This window comes from Myodes glareolus, chromosome 18 (genome assembly GCF_982192425.1).
Source record: "Myodes glareolus chromosome 18, mMyoGla1.1, whole genome shotgun sequence".
Classification (NCBI taxonomy): Eukaryota; Metazoa; Chordata; class Mammalia; order Rodentia; family Cricetidae; genus Myodes; species Myodes glareolus.
In genome coordinates this window covers 42,268,415-42,287,491 of record NC_142043.1, presented here as the reverse complement: position 1 = coordinate 42,287,491, position 19,077 = coordinate 42,268,415, and the positions used below count along the sequence as shown (strand labels likewise).

The following is a 19,077-nucleotide window of genomic DNA, read 5'->3' as shown; positions in this document are numbered from 1 at the left end:
TCGTAGCCAACTAGATTTTCCTGTTGAATCAATATTTTGCATTTAGCTCAGACTGCATTTTAACAAATAGAGACTCCCCTGGCTTTCACTCCTGCTCTGCCTGAAAACTGACAGGATTCCTGGAGGGAACTGGAGAGGCCCTCGGTTGGCATGCCAACTTCAAACACAGAGGCGATCTGAATTGTCAGGGCTCAATTTTCTCCCAAGCGAATTCTGATACTTATCTTTTTTTAAAAAAATGCTTTTATTTCTATTTTTAAATGATATGCATTGTTACAAGCATGCACGAAATGCAAAAGGCACCCCTATTCCTCCTTCCTTTAGCCCTTGATGTTCGCACAGTGTGGGTGGAGAAGGCCTACTGAAGCAAGGCACAGGCTCTGGCGACGCCTCAGCAAGGGACATTAATAGTCGTCATAGTTGACGCTGGCCCCGTGTCTGAAGCTTTCTGGGCTGCGGGGACCGATGGCTGCGTCTTCATCATAATGACGCTGATAGTAATCACCATAGTAGTCATGTCCATTTCGATTTCTGTTCATCCAATAGTTGACATCATCTTCAAATTTCTGGAAGAAAAGAGAATGGTGAAGAAGGGATTTAAACACACACACTTTCCTAAAAACACATGGAAACCATGACTTTTCTCTAAATGGCTTTCCTTCAGTGATTGACAACCAGTGTTATGACAGCTGCTTGTATGACATTTTGTTCATGGGTTAATCCAGCCTTAGGATACCAGGTGCGTGATTAATAAAAACTCAGAGAGAGAAATTGGGATTCAACCAGAGAATTCGAAAAGCAAAACAGCCAGCCACTGGCTCTTACCTTGACCTCAGTCTGAAATGGCGACCCTGCCACCAGGAATCTCGAAATGAGACTGAGACTGAGAGCTGTCTCCTCCTGTTTTATATTCCTCTTTAGTTCTGAGATTAAAGGTGTGCACCACTGGGATTAAAGGCGTGCATTACTTGGTTTCTCTGGCAACTAGTGTGGCTATTGAGATTAAAGGTGTGTATTACCACTGCCTGGTCTGTAAGGCCGACCAGTGGGGCTATTTTACTCTCTGATCTTCAGGCAAGATTTATTTATTAAAATACAAATGAAATGATACCAGCATGATACAGATACCAGCATGAGCACCCCGCACAAAGGAATCGATGCCCCTACTTTTGATAATCTCCTCCACTCCAGTCTTATCACACCCTACCTCTGAGCATTCCTCTCTTTATAAGGTAAATAAAATATGTGTCTGTCAGATGCAGTAACCGCTTGGCTGGCCCTGAGGCACCATCCACATTACCATGGCAGGTGCCTTCCTATCCTCCTGGCCTATTCCTATGCTTACCACCGTAGGAATTCAATCAACGGCGGGCATCTTCCAGCTCTGGGGGAGGGCATCTGAGACACCGCAGGTGGTGTGCACACCTGTGTTCTTGGTTTGTGTGTGCACCGGCACAAATGTGCACTGTGTAAAATTGTGAAGTGGACTGTGGGGGTCAGGCCTTGTCGCAGGCACTGGAGAAGGCCCAAAGCAAGATAAAAGAGTCCCGGCTTACAAGAAACCTGCCATCTATTGGAGAGAGTTATGAAAGGCAACAGCTTCTGCTGATAAAAATGGAAAGGAAAGGGAAGGGACCAGCAATTAATAAGACCTCCCCCAGCGGCTGCTCGTTGCTGCGAACCGCCTTTTCACAGGGGAGGAGAATGTTTCTGAAGTGTTGGTGAAAGTGCAAGATGAATTGGGATGACACGTTGTACATGTTGATTTAGTGTGAGGACGAGTCCCTGGGGACGTAACCAAGGCAGATTAGGAATGGGAGCAGGCTGAGCAGCCTGGGCCACAGGCCGTGACTGTGAGACCCTGCACCAGAACACCTCTGAGGCTGGGGGAAAAAAAAATGCAGATTTGCTGGTGCCTTGTCAGCCTCCTGGACTGAATTTTCTAGTGGCTGGGTCTCAGGAATCTGTTTTCATTTTCCTGGAATGGCCAGAGAACCCTAAATAAGGAGCAACTCTGGCTTGCACTGTTTTTTTGTCTTTGTGTTAGGATAATGTGAAGGAGGGCAGTGTGCACTCAGTAGGAACCACTGTGGATTCTGGGTTTGGATCCTTTCCCAGGCCAATGTTGTGTGGAATGACCCTCTTGGGGATGCTGCTGTGAATCGGGGCTCCCAGGTGGCCCTTGATGATGTGTCTGATCTAGGAGGATGGTAAGGTAGATGTGCTGGAGACATTTTAGTTTGTAGGGACTCCAGCTTACCCTAGGCTGAGGGCCATCTGACCTAAGACCCCTGTGAGGCTGGAAACACTAGGCTGGGCCATGTACAGGGGCTCTGGGACCAAATGGCCACCCACTTTGGATAACTGGTAGACCCCTCCTGTGTACCCCTCACCTGGGGCCACTGATTCTGATTCCTCATCTGTTTGCTGTCCAAGACCCTCATCTTCAGAGCCACCCCAAAACCTCTACCTCAGGGAGGAGGAAGCAGCAATTTTTGCCTCTCTGTATATTTAGCCTAGGTTTTTTTTTTTTCACGATGCTACATTTTTTGGGTCAGAATAAAATAATCGTACTGCCTGACTTTCTCATTTAATAAGGTTTGAAATGTTGGCTTCAAATGTGTATTTTAAATCTGCTTTAAGGACTTTTATGAGTATAAAAATAAGACAGGTTCAGATTTGACTATTCAAGTTCGAATACGAGCCAGGGCATAGATAAAGCAAGGTGGTGTCATTCCAAGGCCAAAGACCATCGCTTGTGGCATATGAGCATAGTTTCTTGTGGTCTTTTTATGCAAATTTAATTACTATAGCCTTCCTCAATCCTCATCTTTTATTGGTTTTGTTGTCAAACTTGATGTTTTAGTCATTTACCCATATTAAAAATGTTTTAATGGTGGTCATCAAAGAGATAAAATGACTTAATGGTATGATATTTTCATCTACCAAATAAAGAAATCTATGCACTTAAATATTCCAAACACAAGATGCTGCCGATAAATCTAGAGCATGGGTACTCCCCCTCAGGACTTTGGGGGATGCGCGGCTTGACTATCATAGGAACCTTTCACTGTGAGTTTTCCTGTTTCCCAGTAACTCCACCAGGCAGAACATGAACCTTAAAAAGGGGCAACTTACACATAGCAATATCCCTTAAGTTAGCATAATAATTGCTAAACAAAGATATTTGTTTAAGTACTTTGCGTCACACCTGACACAGAGTTTGGCTTAAGTAAGTAGCTACTTGCACAGCAAAAGATTTGTTTTTGAGTAGCAAAGGTACGTTTAGGGACTGACAGCTGTGTGCAGAAGCTGGGAACGGGAGGGAAGGGATGAGGCACCTCATGCTTTGCTCTGTACTGCATTGGAAAGGAAGCATTTCTACCCAACACGGGATGTGGAAGACCCTCTGTGAGCCACATGTCTATTTAGGAAAATATGTTTAGCTACCCGACTGTTAATGCTCCCTGGGAGGCAGGCTAAGCTGCCCACCCTGGACTCCTCAACCACTCTGTGGACAGTCTCCAGTGAGTAGAATCTAGAGTACCTGTCCTGCAGCCTGTTGTCTGTGCCTGTAGCCCAGATGACAATATGTGACTTTCAACAGTCCCCTCTGGTCCCTTACCAACATTGCCCACTGGGGCTGCCCCGCCCACCAAGCTGCAAACTCCCTTGGGCTTTACTCACAAGTGCGTTGATGAAATTTCCCCTGAACATCTGCAAGAACCACCTCTCTTTAAAGGTCATTTCAAGTCTCTTTTCATGACTTTCCTGAGTTCATAGACCCGTCTTGTTGCTTCAACCATTTCTGCGCAAACATGACCATGTTTAAGTGAGCTGTTTTGGTGATGCCCAAGTGAAACTGGGCAGGAGGGCTGGGGGCCATTTCCAGGAAAATGAGATTCATCAGGAATCTGGGATGTAGTTCTTTGGCCCACAGGGTCCCTGGATTCCTCCTCCCCATGACTGGCTAGCATGCAGCACACAGTGGGCCCAGACATTCGGAATAAAAAGCACTGTGGCTTGGCTATGTTTTGTGCACTCCTAGGGTTCATTGATAGAGGCTCGGCCCCCAGTGTGGCAGTGTTGGAGGGCTGGGATCTTTAAGAGATGAGGCCCTGATGCAACGAAATTAGGTCGTGAGGTCTTAACCTTTCGAAAGAACTAACCCTGTGGCCTCTCAGAGTGGGCAAGTTCTCCCAAAAACTGGCAATTGTAAAATCAAGTCAGTGGGTATCCTGGTGCACACCTATAACATCAGCATTTGGGAGTTCAAGGTCGGCCTTGGCTACATAGTGAGGTTGAGGCCAGAATGGGCTATATGAGACTCTGTCTCGATAGATAGATAGATAGATAGATAGATAGATAGATAGATAGATAGATAGATAGATAGATAGATAGATGGATAGGTAGATAGATAGATAGATAGATAGATAGATAGATAGATGGCTAGATAGATAGATAGATGATAGATAGAGGATAGATAGATAGATAGATGATAGATAGATAGATAGATAGATAGATAGATAGATTGATTGATTGATAGATGATAGATGGATAGATAGATAGATAGATAGATGATAGATAGATAGGTAGATAGATGATAGATAGATAGATAGATAGATGATAGATAGATAGATAGATAGATAGATAGATAGATAGATAGATAGATAGATGATAGATAGATAGATGATAGATAGATGGATGGATAGATAGATGATAGATAGATAGATAGATAGATGATAGACAGATGCAGACAAATGAGGAAAGAAAATATAGACTTCTTTCTTGCTTTATCTTAACACATACTCTTGCTATCGTGACACCATTTGCCATGATGTTCTCACTAAAGCCACTCTACGGTGACTTCCTAATCTTAGTCGTTCAGAGACAAAAGCTGAAAAGGAACACTTAGAAGCTCCCTGCCTCAGTGTTTTGATAGTGCAACAGCAAACAGAGGGGGGAAAAAAGATTCAAAGTTTAACCTCCCAGGCCCTCTTTCCCAGGTCAGGCCTCTGTCCCCAACAGCCTGCCCTGTGGTGTCCAAGGTCCCCCAACAGGAAAGTCTACCTACCGCCTCATCAAAGCCCATGTACAGGAACTGCTGGTACCACTGCTGCACCTCCGGCCGGGTGCGGTCCCAGAGCTGTCGCTTGGCACGCTTCAGGCCACCCAGGAATTCCTTCGCGGTGTGCTCATCCACAGCCACGTTAGTCTTGGCTGGAGTAGGTTCTGAAAAGATCGGTTCCCGAAACACGGACGATGATTTCTTTTTGAGAACAATATTCACTTCACTATTAAATTTTTTTCCTTCTGTGTTTTTAAAGATTTTTTAAGAAATGTATGTGTATGGGTGTTTTGTCTGCATGTGTGCCTGTGCCCCACGTGTATGCATTGCCAGCAAAGGCCATAAGAGGGGGGTCAGATCCCCTGGACCAGAGTCAGAGACAGTCGTGTACCATCACGTGGGTGGTGGGAATCAAACCCTGAGCCTCTAAACCAGCAACCAGTGCTCTTAACTACTGAGTGTTTCTCCAGCCCCAGGCTGTTATTAGACTGCTTACACGGTGTAACAATTCCTGTGTTTTGAATTGACGCAAAGTACATAAATTGTACATATTTATGCTACACATATGCAAAGATCAAACAGGATTAATTGGCATTTCCCTCTCCTTAAATGTTTATCATCTCTTACTGCTGCGCAGCTTTAAACTCTTTTCTAGTTCATAAAATGTGCACTGGGTTGCTCTGAGCGGCAGCCACCCTGCTGTGAGGCGGCTCTTGTAGAACTCGCTCCCCTGTGCCTGCTTGTTATCCGGCATCCCCACTGCATTCCCTCCTCAGGCTCCACTGGAAGCTACGAGGGAGAAGCAGACGTGATTAACGATCACACGGGAAACCTGGCTCATGTTTCCGGATCTCTGTGACACCCACCCAGTATTAGAGAAGGAGATGAAGACGGGGGAGACAATGTTCACTAGACAGCACCATGGATCCATTTGATAACTGGTGATCGAGGACCGAAAGCCCACGTTTTTTGTGACTTCCGGAATGTTCTACTTGTATCTATGTCTCTTTGTTGCTGTCTACATAAGTTGGAAACTGTTTGTTTTTTTTTTTTTTTTTCAGCAGAAATTAGTAATAGAAAAGATTTCCCCTTTGGGAATGCCTTTTCCTAATCACTGCCTGCGTAGGCAGAGTACCAGCAATGCATTCTGTAACTACTCCACCAGGTAGGGCTAGTGTTCGCAGCCCAGATGTGTCTCACTAGTCTAAAAGGATCGACATTTGATTAACACTGCCCCACTCTTTCTGAGTCCCCACTGGCAGCTCTCAGAGACACAGTTGCCAAACATCTATCGGCAGTAATATTTATCAAACAGAATGCCACGCCACATACCCACCAGAGTAAGTCTTCCAGATCTGCAAGCCTTTAAAAGGGCAAACACTTTCTGATCTTCCAAACACAAGACCTCCAGCCCCAGGCTGTTGTTTGCCACTGCTGTTCCTCTCCTTGCAATTGGAGTGAACACACCCCTTACCCACTTAAGCCAACTTACCTTCTCGCTTCTGGAGCATCTGCTTTAGTTTGTTTCCACTTACGCCACCTACGTAAGCCAAACAGAAAGCGGTTTCAGAGCCCATCATCCTTGGAACTTTTGTACTTTGTTGAGTGCAAAATTCAGAGTTGTATGTAAGAACCGTGGACACTGCACTGATTCAGTAGATCCATATAAAAGTATCTAATCGGTTTTTGGATACTTGCCACACGAGAAAAACAACGCATGGTGTCTGGGGTTCCTACTGATGACAGTGACCACAGATGGCAAGCTCATTACCTCATGAGCTGCTACTTTGGAAGACAACTTTGTAATCTTAGTCCTGATGCCTTACTGCAAGGGGAGCTGCTTATCACATGCCTCTCCCAGCAAACATTGTCTTCACGGTGCAATCGGTCCTATGGTGCCCTTGAATTCATAATTCCCTGGGAATAACCACTTGGGAATTTTGAAGGTAAGCTTATTTGTATTCAAGGTCTTTGTGAAGGAAAAGAGCCCCATAGGCCTATATTAGGAGGTGTAATTGTGTTAGAATAGGTGTGGCCTTTTTGGAGGAAGTACTATTGGGAGCCTTAAAGGTCCAGCCTCTAAGGCTTCCTCTCAGGATTCAGAAGAAAGACGCCACAATAAGTGAAAGGAACTTGCTGGAGCCCGATGCAGTGCACATAAAGCTGGCAAATTCATAAAGGAAGACCTCCAAACGGACAACGTACGGGGTACCCCATTTTGCAGAGCTGCAGGAACACTTGTCTTTTGGAAAAGTCGCTGTTATATCTGTGGAAACCTTGTGAAGGCATGATGCTCCCTCCAAAATGGGATTCATTCCCAAAACACCTCAGTAGTGTAATTTCTCCTACACAGGCAACAGAATGACCTTGCTTCATTCCTCCACACCATCAGGCCTTAGAGCGACAATATTCACTCTTTGTTCTAACAGTCAAATTCACATAGAGTCAATCCCACCAAATGACCCTTTATAGCAGACCACATAGAAATGTCTAAAGAAGACAGGCACTGAGTAGGAAGGTAGCAAGCCCCACCTTTACTAGCAAACAAATCTGGGCATCCCCAAAGCTGGTTATGACTAAAGAGACTGGATGAGGAGAATGGATCTCCAGGATCCAGGATCCAGGGATGCTTAGTCACCTTATGTAATGGTGTGGAATGTCAGGGATTTCCCTTTGGATGCTGGCTCTTTCCTGGCTGGTGTCACCTGTTCTTGTTTCAGGGTGCTGCTTTGTCAGGTTCTACCTGCCCTTTTTGTGATTTTGATATGCATATTATCTTTGTCTTCACCTATGGAATTTCCCAACTATGTCTGTAAAAACCAGAAACCTCGTGGAGATCACCCTTTATTCTTCTTCTCCGTGCCCCTTCACTTCACCCTTGCATGAAAAATAAGAAAGCAGAGGTTGCAAGGGTAATATACTTGAGTTAATTTTTTACTCTCGGATCCTCACTTGCCATAGACATCCAATTGGATATCTGGGAATATCTGAAATGGAATGCTGTTGCCTGGACCCTAAATACTGACCAAATGCCTGTCAATAAAGATAACTGCAGAAAGGCAGAGCCCTCCATTTACATAAAAGAGATGAACAAATGCCTGGCAGGGGAAACTGTTTTCACATGTAACTAGGGGAATGTAATCAGTAAAGCCCAAAGCACAGGAAAGATAGTACTCAGTAAATGATCAAACAGGTCTGAACTGTGGGAATTAATCCCCAAATTTGTAACAGAAGGGAAGTCAGCTACAGTGAAAATCTATAGCAAAAAAAAAAAGTCACTTTATTCACAAGGCAATAATTCCAATATGCCTTCCATCTTGGTTTAAACATCCAACAAAGCCTTCAGCTCTGTTGAGTCACCTCATGAAAAGATGGCTGAGTAATTATTGTAAAATGTTGTGACTGGGAGCTTAGTGTGTCGCTAAGGGTGGGCTTTGAGGTCTCAGATGCTCAAGCCAGGCCCAGGTGTCCCTCTCTTACTGCTGTCTGCCCTTCCAGATGTAAAAAAAAAATCTCAGCTCCTTCTCCAGCACCATGTCTGCCTGCATGCTGCCATGTTTCCCACCATGATGACAATGGACTAAACCTCTGAACTATAAGCTAACCCCAGTTAAATGTTTTCCTTTATAAGAGTCGGAATAGTCATGGTGTCTCTTCAAAGCAATAGAAACCCTAATTAAGACAGTCTTTGCAGGTACGGTTTGTTAAGGATCTTAAAATGGTTTCCCACTGGACTCAGGTTGGGCTCTACATTCCATGGTGCAGATGCATACAGCTGGGAAGTCCCAGGAGACAAACTCAGGCAGAGATGAGGCTTATATGGCAAGCTGAGGAACTTCCCATGCTTGGGTCTTAAAAATAGCTGCGCAGCTTTGCAATGCTCTCTGATTGTCCTCCATTCAAGCTTTTTCGGAGGGCAGGGCATTGGCGGTTAAATATACTCAGTTGTAAAAGAGTAAAATTAACCTGCCTGGTAAGTTGGTAGGAAATAGCCTGATTATCCTGAAAGAACACACCCTCCATTCACCGAGCTGGTCCCTAAAAGTTGCACACAGACTGGGTCTCATGAAGGATAGACCCAGAACCCCTGGGGAAAACACGCCCAGCACCCTAAGCATCTACAGGGGTCGGGAACTGCCATGGGGACTCATGATGGAGCAAGGCATATCAGGGTAGTGGTGCTGTATTCCCAGCAGGGTTCTTAACCCCTCAGTTCAGGTTTTCTGAGAAAAGGATGGACTTGTGCTTGCGTCGGCAAAAGTGCCCCAAGCGAGAATAAGAACTTGCTCTGGGTGTACACCCACGAGTGGTATAACTAGGTCATATAATAATTCTATTTCTAGTTTTCCATGAAACTTGCACACTGATTTCCAGAGTGGCTGGACCAGTGTACATTCCCACCAGTGGTGAAGAAAGGCTCCTGCTTCCTTTCATCCTGCCAAGCTCGTGTTGTTGGTTCTCTTGATGACGCTCATTCTCGGGTGGGGTGAGATGGAGTTACTTCCATTTTAATTGGTAGCCCCCTCGTGGGTAAGGACATTAAACATGTTTTAAATGCACTAAGATACTTGCACGCTCGTGTTTATTGCTATGTGACTCACAACAGCTGAGAAATGGAACCAGCCTAGATGTCCACTCACAAAGAAATGGATAGGGAAACCGGTAAAAGACACGATTAAGTTTCATGCAACCATAAAGAAAAATTAAATCGTGTCATTTTCAGATAAAACTGGAGACCATTATGTTAAGTGAGATAATGGTTTGGTTCCTTTTGCAATGATAAAATGCTATGTCCAAAAGAAACTCAGGGAGGAAAGGGTTTTTTTGACTTAGACTTGTAGGTCACAACTCATCACCCAGGGAACTCAGTGCAGATACTCAGGGAAAGAACCTGAAGGCAGGAACCACGGAGGAGTACTGTTTGCTGACTCTCTCTCTGGCTTGCTCACTCAGTCTCATGCTCAGCTAGCTTTCTTATATAGCCCAGAGCCACCTGCTCAGGAAACGTCACTGCTCGTGACAGACTGGACCCTCCTACGCTGATTAATAATCAAGATAATACATCACCGAAATGACCACTGAACAAGCTGATAAAGACAGCGGAGACTCTTTTCCGTGATTCTAGACTGTGCCACCCTGACCGTTACTGTTAACCAGGACACTGAAAGGACCAACGCCACACTCTTTCTCATGCACATCCCAGATTTTCATTTAGATGCGTGTGGTTTTATGCATGTATGTATACAGGTTGGTTGTTAAGTCATAAAACTAGAAAGGAGACCATGAGAGGAAAAGAAGAAAATGTAAAAGATGAAAGGGTGTTGGTCTCAGTGACTTTTCACTTGGCGTGACAAAATGCAATGACCATGGCAACTTAGAGGAGAAATCATTTTGCGGAGCTTACAGTTGCAAAGAGTGAGCCCATGACCACCACGGCAGGGAGCAAGGCAACAGGCAGGAAGGCATGGCACTGGAGCGGTAGCTGAGAGCTCAATCTGATGCCCAAGCGAGAGGCAGAGAGAGAAAGAGAGCTAACCGGGAATAGCATGGGCTTTTGAAACCTCAAAGCCCACCCTCAGTGATACACCTCCTCCAACAAGGCCACACCTCCTAATCCTCCCCCAAACAGTTCCCCAACAGGAGAGCAGGCTTTCAAATACAGGAGCCTTTGGGGTCCATTCTCACTCACACCACCACAGCAATAGAGGAGGTATCTTGTGATATGGAAGCAGGAAGGGGCTGACTGCGGAGAGGGAGGATAGGGGAGGGGGAGGGAGAAAGCAGGGGAAGAGGACCAAAGTGTGGAGGAAGTGGACAGAATGAAACCCTTTACTCTATATAATTTTAATACTGAGAAAGAAAAAGAAAACGAAGAATGTCAATTTGGGGTTCTGAGTGCAGCTCAGTGAACACTCATTCAGCACGATGAGGCCTAGGATCAATTCTCGGCAGGCAAAGCAGCTAGAAATTTGTTCTGTGTTTGTCAATAACACACTGCTAAGACTGGAAAAAGACTTTCTTAGTAAGAACTCTTGCATAAATGATTTACTGTGTTATCGAGGAGAAAAAAGTCAGTATTCAAAGCCAAAGCATCTGGGAGTTCTACCAGAATGTGCCTATGATTGTGTGTGTGTGACTGTGTGTGTATGTCTGTGTGTGGTTGTGGGTATGCATGTGTAGTTGTGTGTGTGGTTTTTGTGTGTGTGTGTGTCTGTGTGTGGTTGTGTGTGTGGTTTTGTGTGTGTGCCTGTATGTGGTTGTGGGTGTGCATGTCTGGTTGCGTGTGTAGTTTTGTGTGTGTGTGCGCTTGTGTGTGTGGTTTTGTGTATCTGTGTATGGTTGTGTGTGCATGTGTAGTTGTGTTTGTGGTTGTGTGTGTTAGTGCGCCTAATACTCACCACATTTCCGGGTCTGTATCACTCACACTATGCACAATCCGTACAGAGCCTCCCCTCCTAGCCTACTATAGCATGGATATGAGTGTTGCCTGCTGACCGCCAGGATAGCAGTACCATCCAGAGCAGCGGTTCTCAACCTTGCTAATGCTGCAACCCTTTAACACAGTTCCTCACATTGTGGTGACTCCAACCATAGCATTATTTTGTTGCTACTTTGCAACTCTAATTTTGCTTCTCTTATGAATAGTAATGCAAATATCTGATATGCAGGATATCCAATATGAGACCCCCCCAAATGGGGTCATGACACACGGGTTGAGAATCACTGATCTAGAGAACCTGGCCTATGTTCTGGGATGGAGTAGGGAAAATGCTAGAACTTACTCAAGTGTCTCCCTTGGGATCTTACGGCTGGACTGACAGCACTTCCTGGGCTCTGCTAGGACAGTCTCCGTTTACAACAGCTCTTCTTTCTCAACAGTGCCCCAGCTTAGAGGATAATGTACGGCCATCTTGATTTTAGAGAATGATAGCAGAGAAACACCTTGGGAGGAATCTGTAGGGGCCACACTAAGGGATGAGGGACAGATGTTAGGATGGCATTATTTGTCCTTATATCTTGCTCAAAGGAGTTGGTATATACCGGGCAGGGAGCTAAGGAGTTGGCGAAGCAGGCATCAGAGCAGAGCGGCTTCTGTGGTTGGCATGCAGGTTGCCTATGTTGATGTGACTGTTTTTAAACAACAGCAGTGTTCAGTGCCATCTTCATGGGCAGTGTCTATCAAGAAATAACTGTCCCATAGCTGCTTTGTCACTGTTCTCATTAGGCCACTTCTCTGCCATTGGAGAAGGTCCCTGGGAGCCCAGAGAAAGGAAACCCTCGACTTCCTGCCTGTGGCTTGAGAGGTTCATTCTCAGCCATGTTTTCACTGTACCACCACTGGCCCTAACCCTCTGCCACTGTAAGCGCTGGATGCTTTGTTTTCTAAGCTGTCTTGCTCATGTGTCACATCAATAGAAAAGCAACCAGGATAGCGAGCAGCCGTACTTCCAATGCCTGGGCCACCGTGTGAAGATGGAGCATGTGGACCCCAGAAATTCCCCATTAAGAATCGCTTGCGGAATCTGAACATAGCACAGCACAGCGGAGAACTGGCTGGGCTGCTGGAGAGATGATGATGCGAACAGAAAAGGCGGGACCGATGCTCAATGCTGTACTTCCCTCCCCACCTGAAAAGTCAATGAAGAAATCTATGTCGTTATTCGCCAAGGCGGATAGGTCCATTCTTGGCTCTGCTATTGGCATCCATGAATAGCTTAACATTCATCAGTCTCTAACAAGTCATAGGGCAGCACACAGAGAATTAAGCACCACCCTCCATCTGTTTGCCTTCTGTAGAAGGGCTTCACAATTAATGAATGAAATGTGGCCGAGTGCTGAAAGAGACACAAGGTTTGGGCTGATACGGCAAGCCTGCAATTTCTTCATCGCTGCTCCAGGAATGAACGCTCCATCGCGGCAGATCTCAGCTGTGCTAACTAAAAGGCTTGGAGAGGTCCCATGTCATGAATTATGGATGCTGTGGTTCTGCCAAGCCCTGTACCCTCAGCTATATATTAGTACATATAATTGGACACCACACTGACTCAGCTTGAGGGAAGGAGGAAGGAACAAAAGGAGAGCCGCGGATCCTTTACTACAACATCTCCAGCTGTCCTTTCCAGGCTGTGATGAAAAGCAGCGATACATGTATCAAATCTGGCTCCCCGGAATTAGAACGCACAAGGAGCTGGGTGCACTCAGAGCCTCGTGCGGTGTCCCACTCTAAAGGTGAAAGTCTTAACAAGAAGACCAAGAGGGGGCAGTGATCCTTCTCTATATAAAAAGTGCTTGGGTACCGTAAAGAGTCCTGTTTGGAGGCTGCAGAGATGGCTCCTCTGTTAAGAGCACTGACTGCTCTTCCACAGGACCCGAGTTTGATTTGCACATTTTCATGGCAGCTTACAGCCTTCTGTCCCTCCAGGACCAGGGGTTACACCACCTCCTTCTGGCCTCTCCCGGCACTGCAAGCGTGAGGTGCACAGACATACATGCAGTGCAGGCAAAACACTCATACATGTAAAATAAAGGGGGGGGTCAAGTTTGAGATTCAATGTATTTTCATCTCTCGTAAAAAAAAAAAAGTCACATTTCAGCTCAACGATTCTGATGCTGTAACTGATTCCATCACTCACTTCTTGGTATTAACTCTGTAACATATGAGCGCTGAAAACGAAACGCCCATGTGCACAAGGCTAGCTCACATGAGCGTGGTGCCGATGTTTGCAACAGTAATCCTTTAACGAGAACAAGCTTCCCTTTATTTTCGTGGTTCGTCCTGCAGTGTCCTCCCTCCCCTCACCCTGGAGTTTGGTTTACCATGTCTGCTCTGAGAAAGCAAATATGAAGTGACAAGAGAAATCAAGGGTGTCTTCTTTTACATTTGGCAATGCCCAGCGATGTCCCTTCATACCGGGACAAACACCAATCTAAGGCGCTGGGCAAATGACTTAGAGTCTTCCAGCTCCTGATCTCCTGGCAGTAAATCTAGGATCACACTGTTGCCTCCCAGAGTAGTAAGCACCAAAGGCGTTCCTATGCACGGGGCGCGGGGAGTAGGGGGGTGGTGCTCACTTGAGACCTCCGACGGGTCGCACAGAAAGATACCTTTTCAGGTTCAGAAGGAGGAGTCTGGAATTCTGGGTAGAGAAGCCTGAACGTCCATCCAAAGCAATTCCTTTTGGGTGTGCTGCGAATGCGCTTTTAATAGAAAAAGAACTGGAAGGGGGTTTCAGACGGTTCAGCTAATTCGGCTAAATGTGCGGGAAGAGGCTAAGCATTACTCAGCTTTAAAGGCTGGAGCCTGCCCTGTCTAAAGCATCAGGCCCCAGCTGCTTTGCAGCGTGGAATACCATCAGCTCTGCTGCCTGGAAGGGAACTGGGGAGAGAGAGCAGTTTGTTCTGCCTGCCTACACCAACCACTTAAAGCCTCCACCATCTCCGAGTTAGCATTTCTTGTAGGTCCTTTGGATCCCTATTCCATTTACCCAGGGTTGCCCGTTAGTCTACAATGGCTCCCTTCGAATTTGATACTCTCACTGCCTACCCAACTGCACCTCTTGGGTCTCATGCCGAGTGCAAAATCCTAGACCTGTTTCCTCTGTCTTCTTGATCCAGTCCAGGCTAAGAGAGGGATCAAACGCAGGCAAGCAGCACCCCATCTCCTTTCCCATATCCAGTCTCCTTACCCAGCCCCCGCAGCACTCTCCGTCAAGCATCTGCCACTCACCTGGACCCAGGCACAGCAGAAGGAGCAGCCCCAGCCCGGCCAGGGCCAGGACCGAAGGCCGCACAGACGAGATGGCCATGGCGCCAGGACGCGGCAGAGTGGCTGGGGGACGACTGGAGCTGGAGACCCGGGCTCAGCGAAGCAGGCGCGGAGGCGAGAGCTCCGGGTGTCCTTGCCTGGGGGCGGGACCCACCGGGTGGGCGACAAGCCAGCAGGCTGCCAGCCAACCTGCAGTTCAGTGCCACCAAGGCACACTGTCCTGCAGGTCTGCCGCGGCGAAACGCTGGGAGCAGGGACCCGCGTGACCAAAGGGGTGAGGGCAAGCCAGATGCCATGCACAGACCAACAAGGCTGCAGACAAGGAATGCTGTCTCCCCAGCCCCGCTGAGCGGTTCCTCTCACAGCATAAACCCTCCCTTAGCATCCCAGGCTGTTGGCTCCAGGCTCAAGCCTTGCCTTATAAAGTAGTCTTTGGAATGTCCTTAATTCCTGAGCTCCAGTTAAAGTTGGCTCCTGCAAAGCCTCGTTTTTAAGATATTTTGAAAAACTCTGGATTCTGAGCTCCAGTTCAGGAAAACCTCTCAACTAAAGCCACTCCAGTGTAGAAGCCTTCAGGAGCCTAGTGTTTTTACAAAGCTGTTAGCAAAGATCGCGTGTCCCTTGTGCATGCTCTCATCCTGGGACATTGGAGCTATTGGAAAAGGAGGCAGAGGACACTCATGATCTCAGCAGCAGGCTTGGTCATCAAAAGAGGCCACAAAACAGCCAGTATGCTCAACAAAAGTGAAGACCAGCTGGAGGTGGTGCAGCCCTGACCATCTTGCAAGGGTCCTGGGTTCTACCCCTAGCAGCAGATTCAGGGAGCAAGGACAAACTGTTTTAGCAGATGAATGGAAGTTTGCCTTGAGATGCTGTCCCCAGTAAAATTGGCCTGAGCTCCACAGACTGCTGCTTCTTCACAGAGACCCTCAGTTTTAAATCAAGGAGAGGTGCTTAGTACCTGGAGCCCACTAGTCAGGCAGAGGGGTTTCTCCAGCAGGCAGGAGAAAAATCAAAGTTTAGCCAGCAAAGAAAAAGAAGAGAAAGGTGAACCCGGAAGTTATGTAAATGCTAGTAGGCAAGGCACAGGCATAAGAGAATTAGGGACTTGCTAGTGCATACTGTCGGTCGCCCGATCTAGCGGATGCTGGGTGAGGCCTAGCAATCTGAATTTTGATTAAGACTCTCAGGGGATGCTGAGAGTGTGTGTCAGAGGGCACAGAGAGAATTCCACTGCTGAAGCTCACCTGTCCTCTTGGCCTTCCCTGGGCCTCAGGGAGGACAATCTGGAGACTGAGCGCAGTGGGGAAGGCTAGGGCTTAGATTCCAGTGTGTTTCTGCATTCCGCACAAGCGTTTAGGTGACTCACCTGCCTTTCTCAATGTGTTTCTGTAAAGGGGAGGACCCAGCATCTGCCCTACTGAGGTAGGAAGTCAATGTGGAGAACCTCGTACGCTGTGAGCACGCAAAAATGTTGGTCACCATTGTTATCACCTAGATGGTCCCTGACCTCTGTGTCCTGTGCTCAGTGCCTTGTCGGATATGGTCTTCCTATCCTTCCAGCCCAGGCCAGACTCTCAGGAGCCCTCATTCTGGAATGAAGCCAATGCACCCCCAGTGCCACTGTCAGTCGGGCTTTCCAGATGCTTCCCAGCAAGATGTCCTTCAGAGCAACACTGCGGTGACCTTTGCCTTAACTTGTGGTTCACAGATGATGTGGTGACAGAGGAGCAGGGGAAGTGCCCTTACCCTGTGGGACGCCATCAGCCCAGCACTCCACAAGGAAGCTCCGCAGGACACATCACAGGTGACAGAGATGCAATCTAACATAGCTGTGACCCCAAACTGCGTCACAAAAGATGGCAAGAGAGATGCAGTGGTGGAACAGGCTCCGTTGCAGGATCGCCAGTTTTGTAAGTTGTTAAAAAATGGTGTTGGGGGGACCTTTCAAAGCCCTTAGCTTTTACAACAGCAGCCTGTGAGATTTGTGGGCAAAATGGTACAATATATGAGGTTTAAATATATTAAAATATTATTTAAATATTTAAAGGACTAAAGAGATTACTTTGAGGTTAAGGGTATTTGTTCTTTTGCGGGGAACTGTAGTTCAGTTCTGGCACCCACACAGCAGCTCATAACCACCTGTGACTTCAGTTCTAGGGTATCCAATACCTTCTTTTGGCTGTCTGGACACCAGACATGCATGTAAGGCGTGTGTATATATGTACATAAAAATATACACACACACATAAAACAGATCTTTAAAAACATTTAATAAAAAGTAATGACAATTGATAATTCTTTTGTCAGGAACCTGTGTGCACTATGAGGTTTCAGCTGTGATGTGTATGTAAGAACTAGGTCTGCATGTATGTGTACCCCTAAAAGCCATACATTGAAATCCTAGTCCCTGGGGTAATAGAGGTGGGTCTCTAAAAGATGTTGTGGCTATGTCCTTATAAAAGAGCCTCCAGTGAGGGGCTGGAGAAATGGCTCAGCGGTTAAGAGCACTGACTGCTCTTCCAGAGGACTCGGGTTCAATTCCCAGCATCCACATGGCAGCTCACAACTGTCTGAAAATCCGGTTCCAGGGGATCTGACACCTTCACACCAATGCACATAAAATAAAAGATAAATAAATCATAAAAAAATTTAAAAAAAGAGCCTCCAGTGGACCACCAAGAGACAGCTTGAGAAGCTGCCGCCATAAACTAGAAATTGAGCTCTCAGTAGACATCTATCCTCCTGCCACCTTGCCCTGGGGTGTGCCAGCATTGAGAACTGTGGGCTGTCAACTTCTGTTGCTCATAAGGTACTCAGTTTAAGATATGCTCTTATGCCAGACCTAAGAAAGCAAGGTACCAGTGCATCACTCTAGTCTTCTCTGGGATGTGTTTACAAATATTCATTAAACTATAGGACCTTAAATGCGACCCCATAGCCATAGAATATACAACTACATGTGACCGCCACGACCCATGCCATTCAATTACCGAATCTACTCTCTGCTTCTCCACAGTTTCCTAGGTCGACCTGTACCATGACCACTCTTTGGTCTGGCATTCTTTCCTCATCTCTGTGAGTCAGAACCCTACTCCACAGGACTCTGTCGCTGCTTCGACAATGGCCCCAGACATGGTGATTTAGAGCCACCGTATTCTTTATTCTTCATGGTGTTGTGGGTCACGAGTCTGAGTTGGGCTCAACCAGGTGGTTCTGTTCCATGAAGTGCTGGTGAAGGTCTCTCACAATGCTTGGATGGCAGAGGGATTGAGGTGGGCAGCTCTACTCACCTGGTCAGTGACATGGAGCTGGACTCCACTGAGGTGCCCTGTTGTGGCACCTCAAGCGTGGTGACTTTAAGCTCCCAGAAGGAACATTGCAAGAGCAATTTTTCAGGGACAAGAAAAGTAAGCTGCCATGATTGTCTTAACCTGGAAAGTGGCACGAATCAGTTCCATTGTGTTCTGTTGGCTAAAAACCACAGGCCTGGTGGTCTAGTGAAGGGTCGGGGAGCTCTTTACCAAAGGAGAAATATCAAAGTAGCCACAACCCTTTTAACCTGCCATGCTCACCAAGCTTTCAGACCAAGCTGCTCAGGAGCTACCTACACAAGAGGCTCTCTCTGTCCTCCCCCTCAGGCTGGATCTTCCTTCCCTTTCTGTTCCTGCAAGCCTTCTGCACCCCTGATCCTTTCCCTGCTCTCCCGTAGATTCCTTTATGTGTCTTATTCTTTTTTGCCCCTTGAAAACTGAGCCTTAACCCCAGTGCTCTTTTCAATCACTGTGCAGAGCCTCACTATGAATTCCTGAAGAGTAAATGCATGCCATATAAGAGTGCATCGGTTCAAGACTATTCTGGTATTGTACAAGTGAGATCATTTGGTATGACCGCATTTTTGGTTTCATCCATTTGATTCTAGAAAAGGATATGGGCTATGCAATCATATCTCACTCTACCCAGGACTTGGGGGAGGCAGTAAGAGCTGGGGTAAGAGGCCTGCCACAGACCTGTCCTAGCAACTGGCTAAGCCAATCCTCCAGCCACATCAGTGTTAAACTTCCTTCTTAGTGATGGGACCTCAAAACCCCTTTCCACTAGTTAAGCCAGCTTCCGCACTGGAATTTTTAATAATTTTTGCCATTTCAAATAATGAACTGAAGCCAAAGGTGGGGAGAAAAAGTTCACTTCAGTCTAAAAAAATATAGAGGCACACAAAGTCCTTATTGTAGAAGGCTCACAA

General features: G+C 46.6%; 1 protein-coding gene across 1 annotated transcript; it reads right to left on the bottom strand.

Moving 5' to 3' along the window:
- Positions 1-218: 218 nt before the first annotated feature.
- Ecrg4 (ECRG4 augurin precursor) lies at positions 219-15,188 on the bottom strand. The gene is made up of 4 exons (XM_048430184.3): positions 14,796-15,188; positions 6,561-6,608; positions 5,075-5,232; positions 219-566 (listed from the first exon to the last, which is right to left on the bottom strand). The coding sequence occupies exons 1-4, from the start codon at positions 14,872-14,874 to the stop codon at positions 405-407; spliced, it is 447 nt and encodes a 148-aa protein (XP_048286141.3). The 5' UTR covers positions 14,875-15,188; the 3' UTR covers positions 219-404.
- Positions 15,189-19,077: the final 3,889 nt, after the last annotated feature.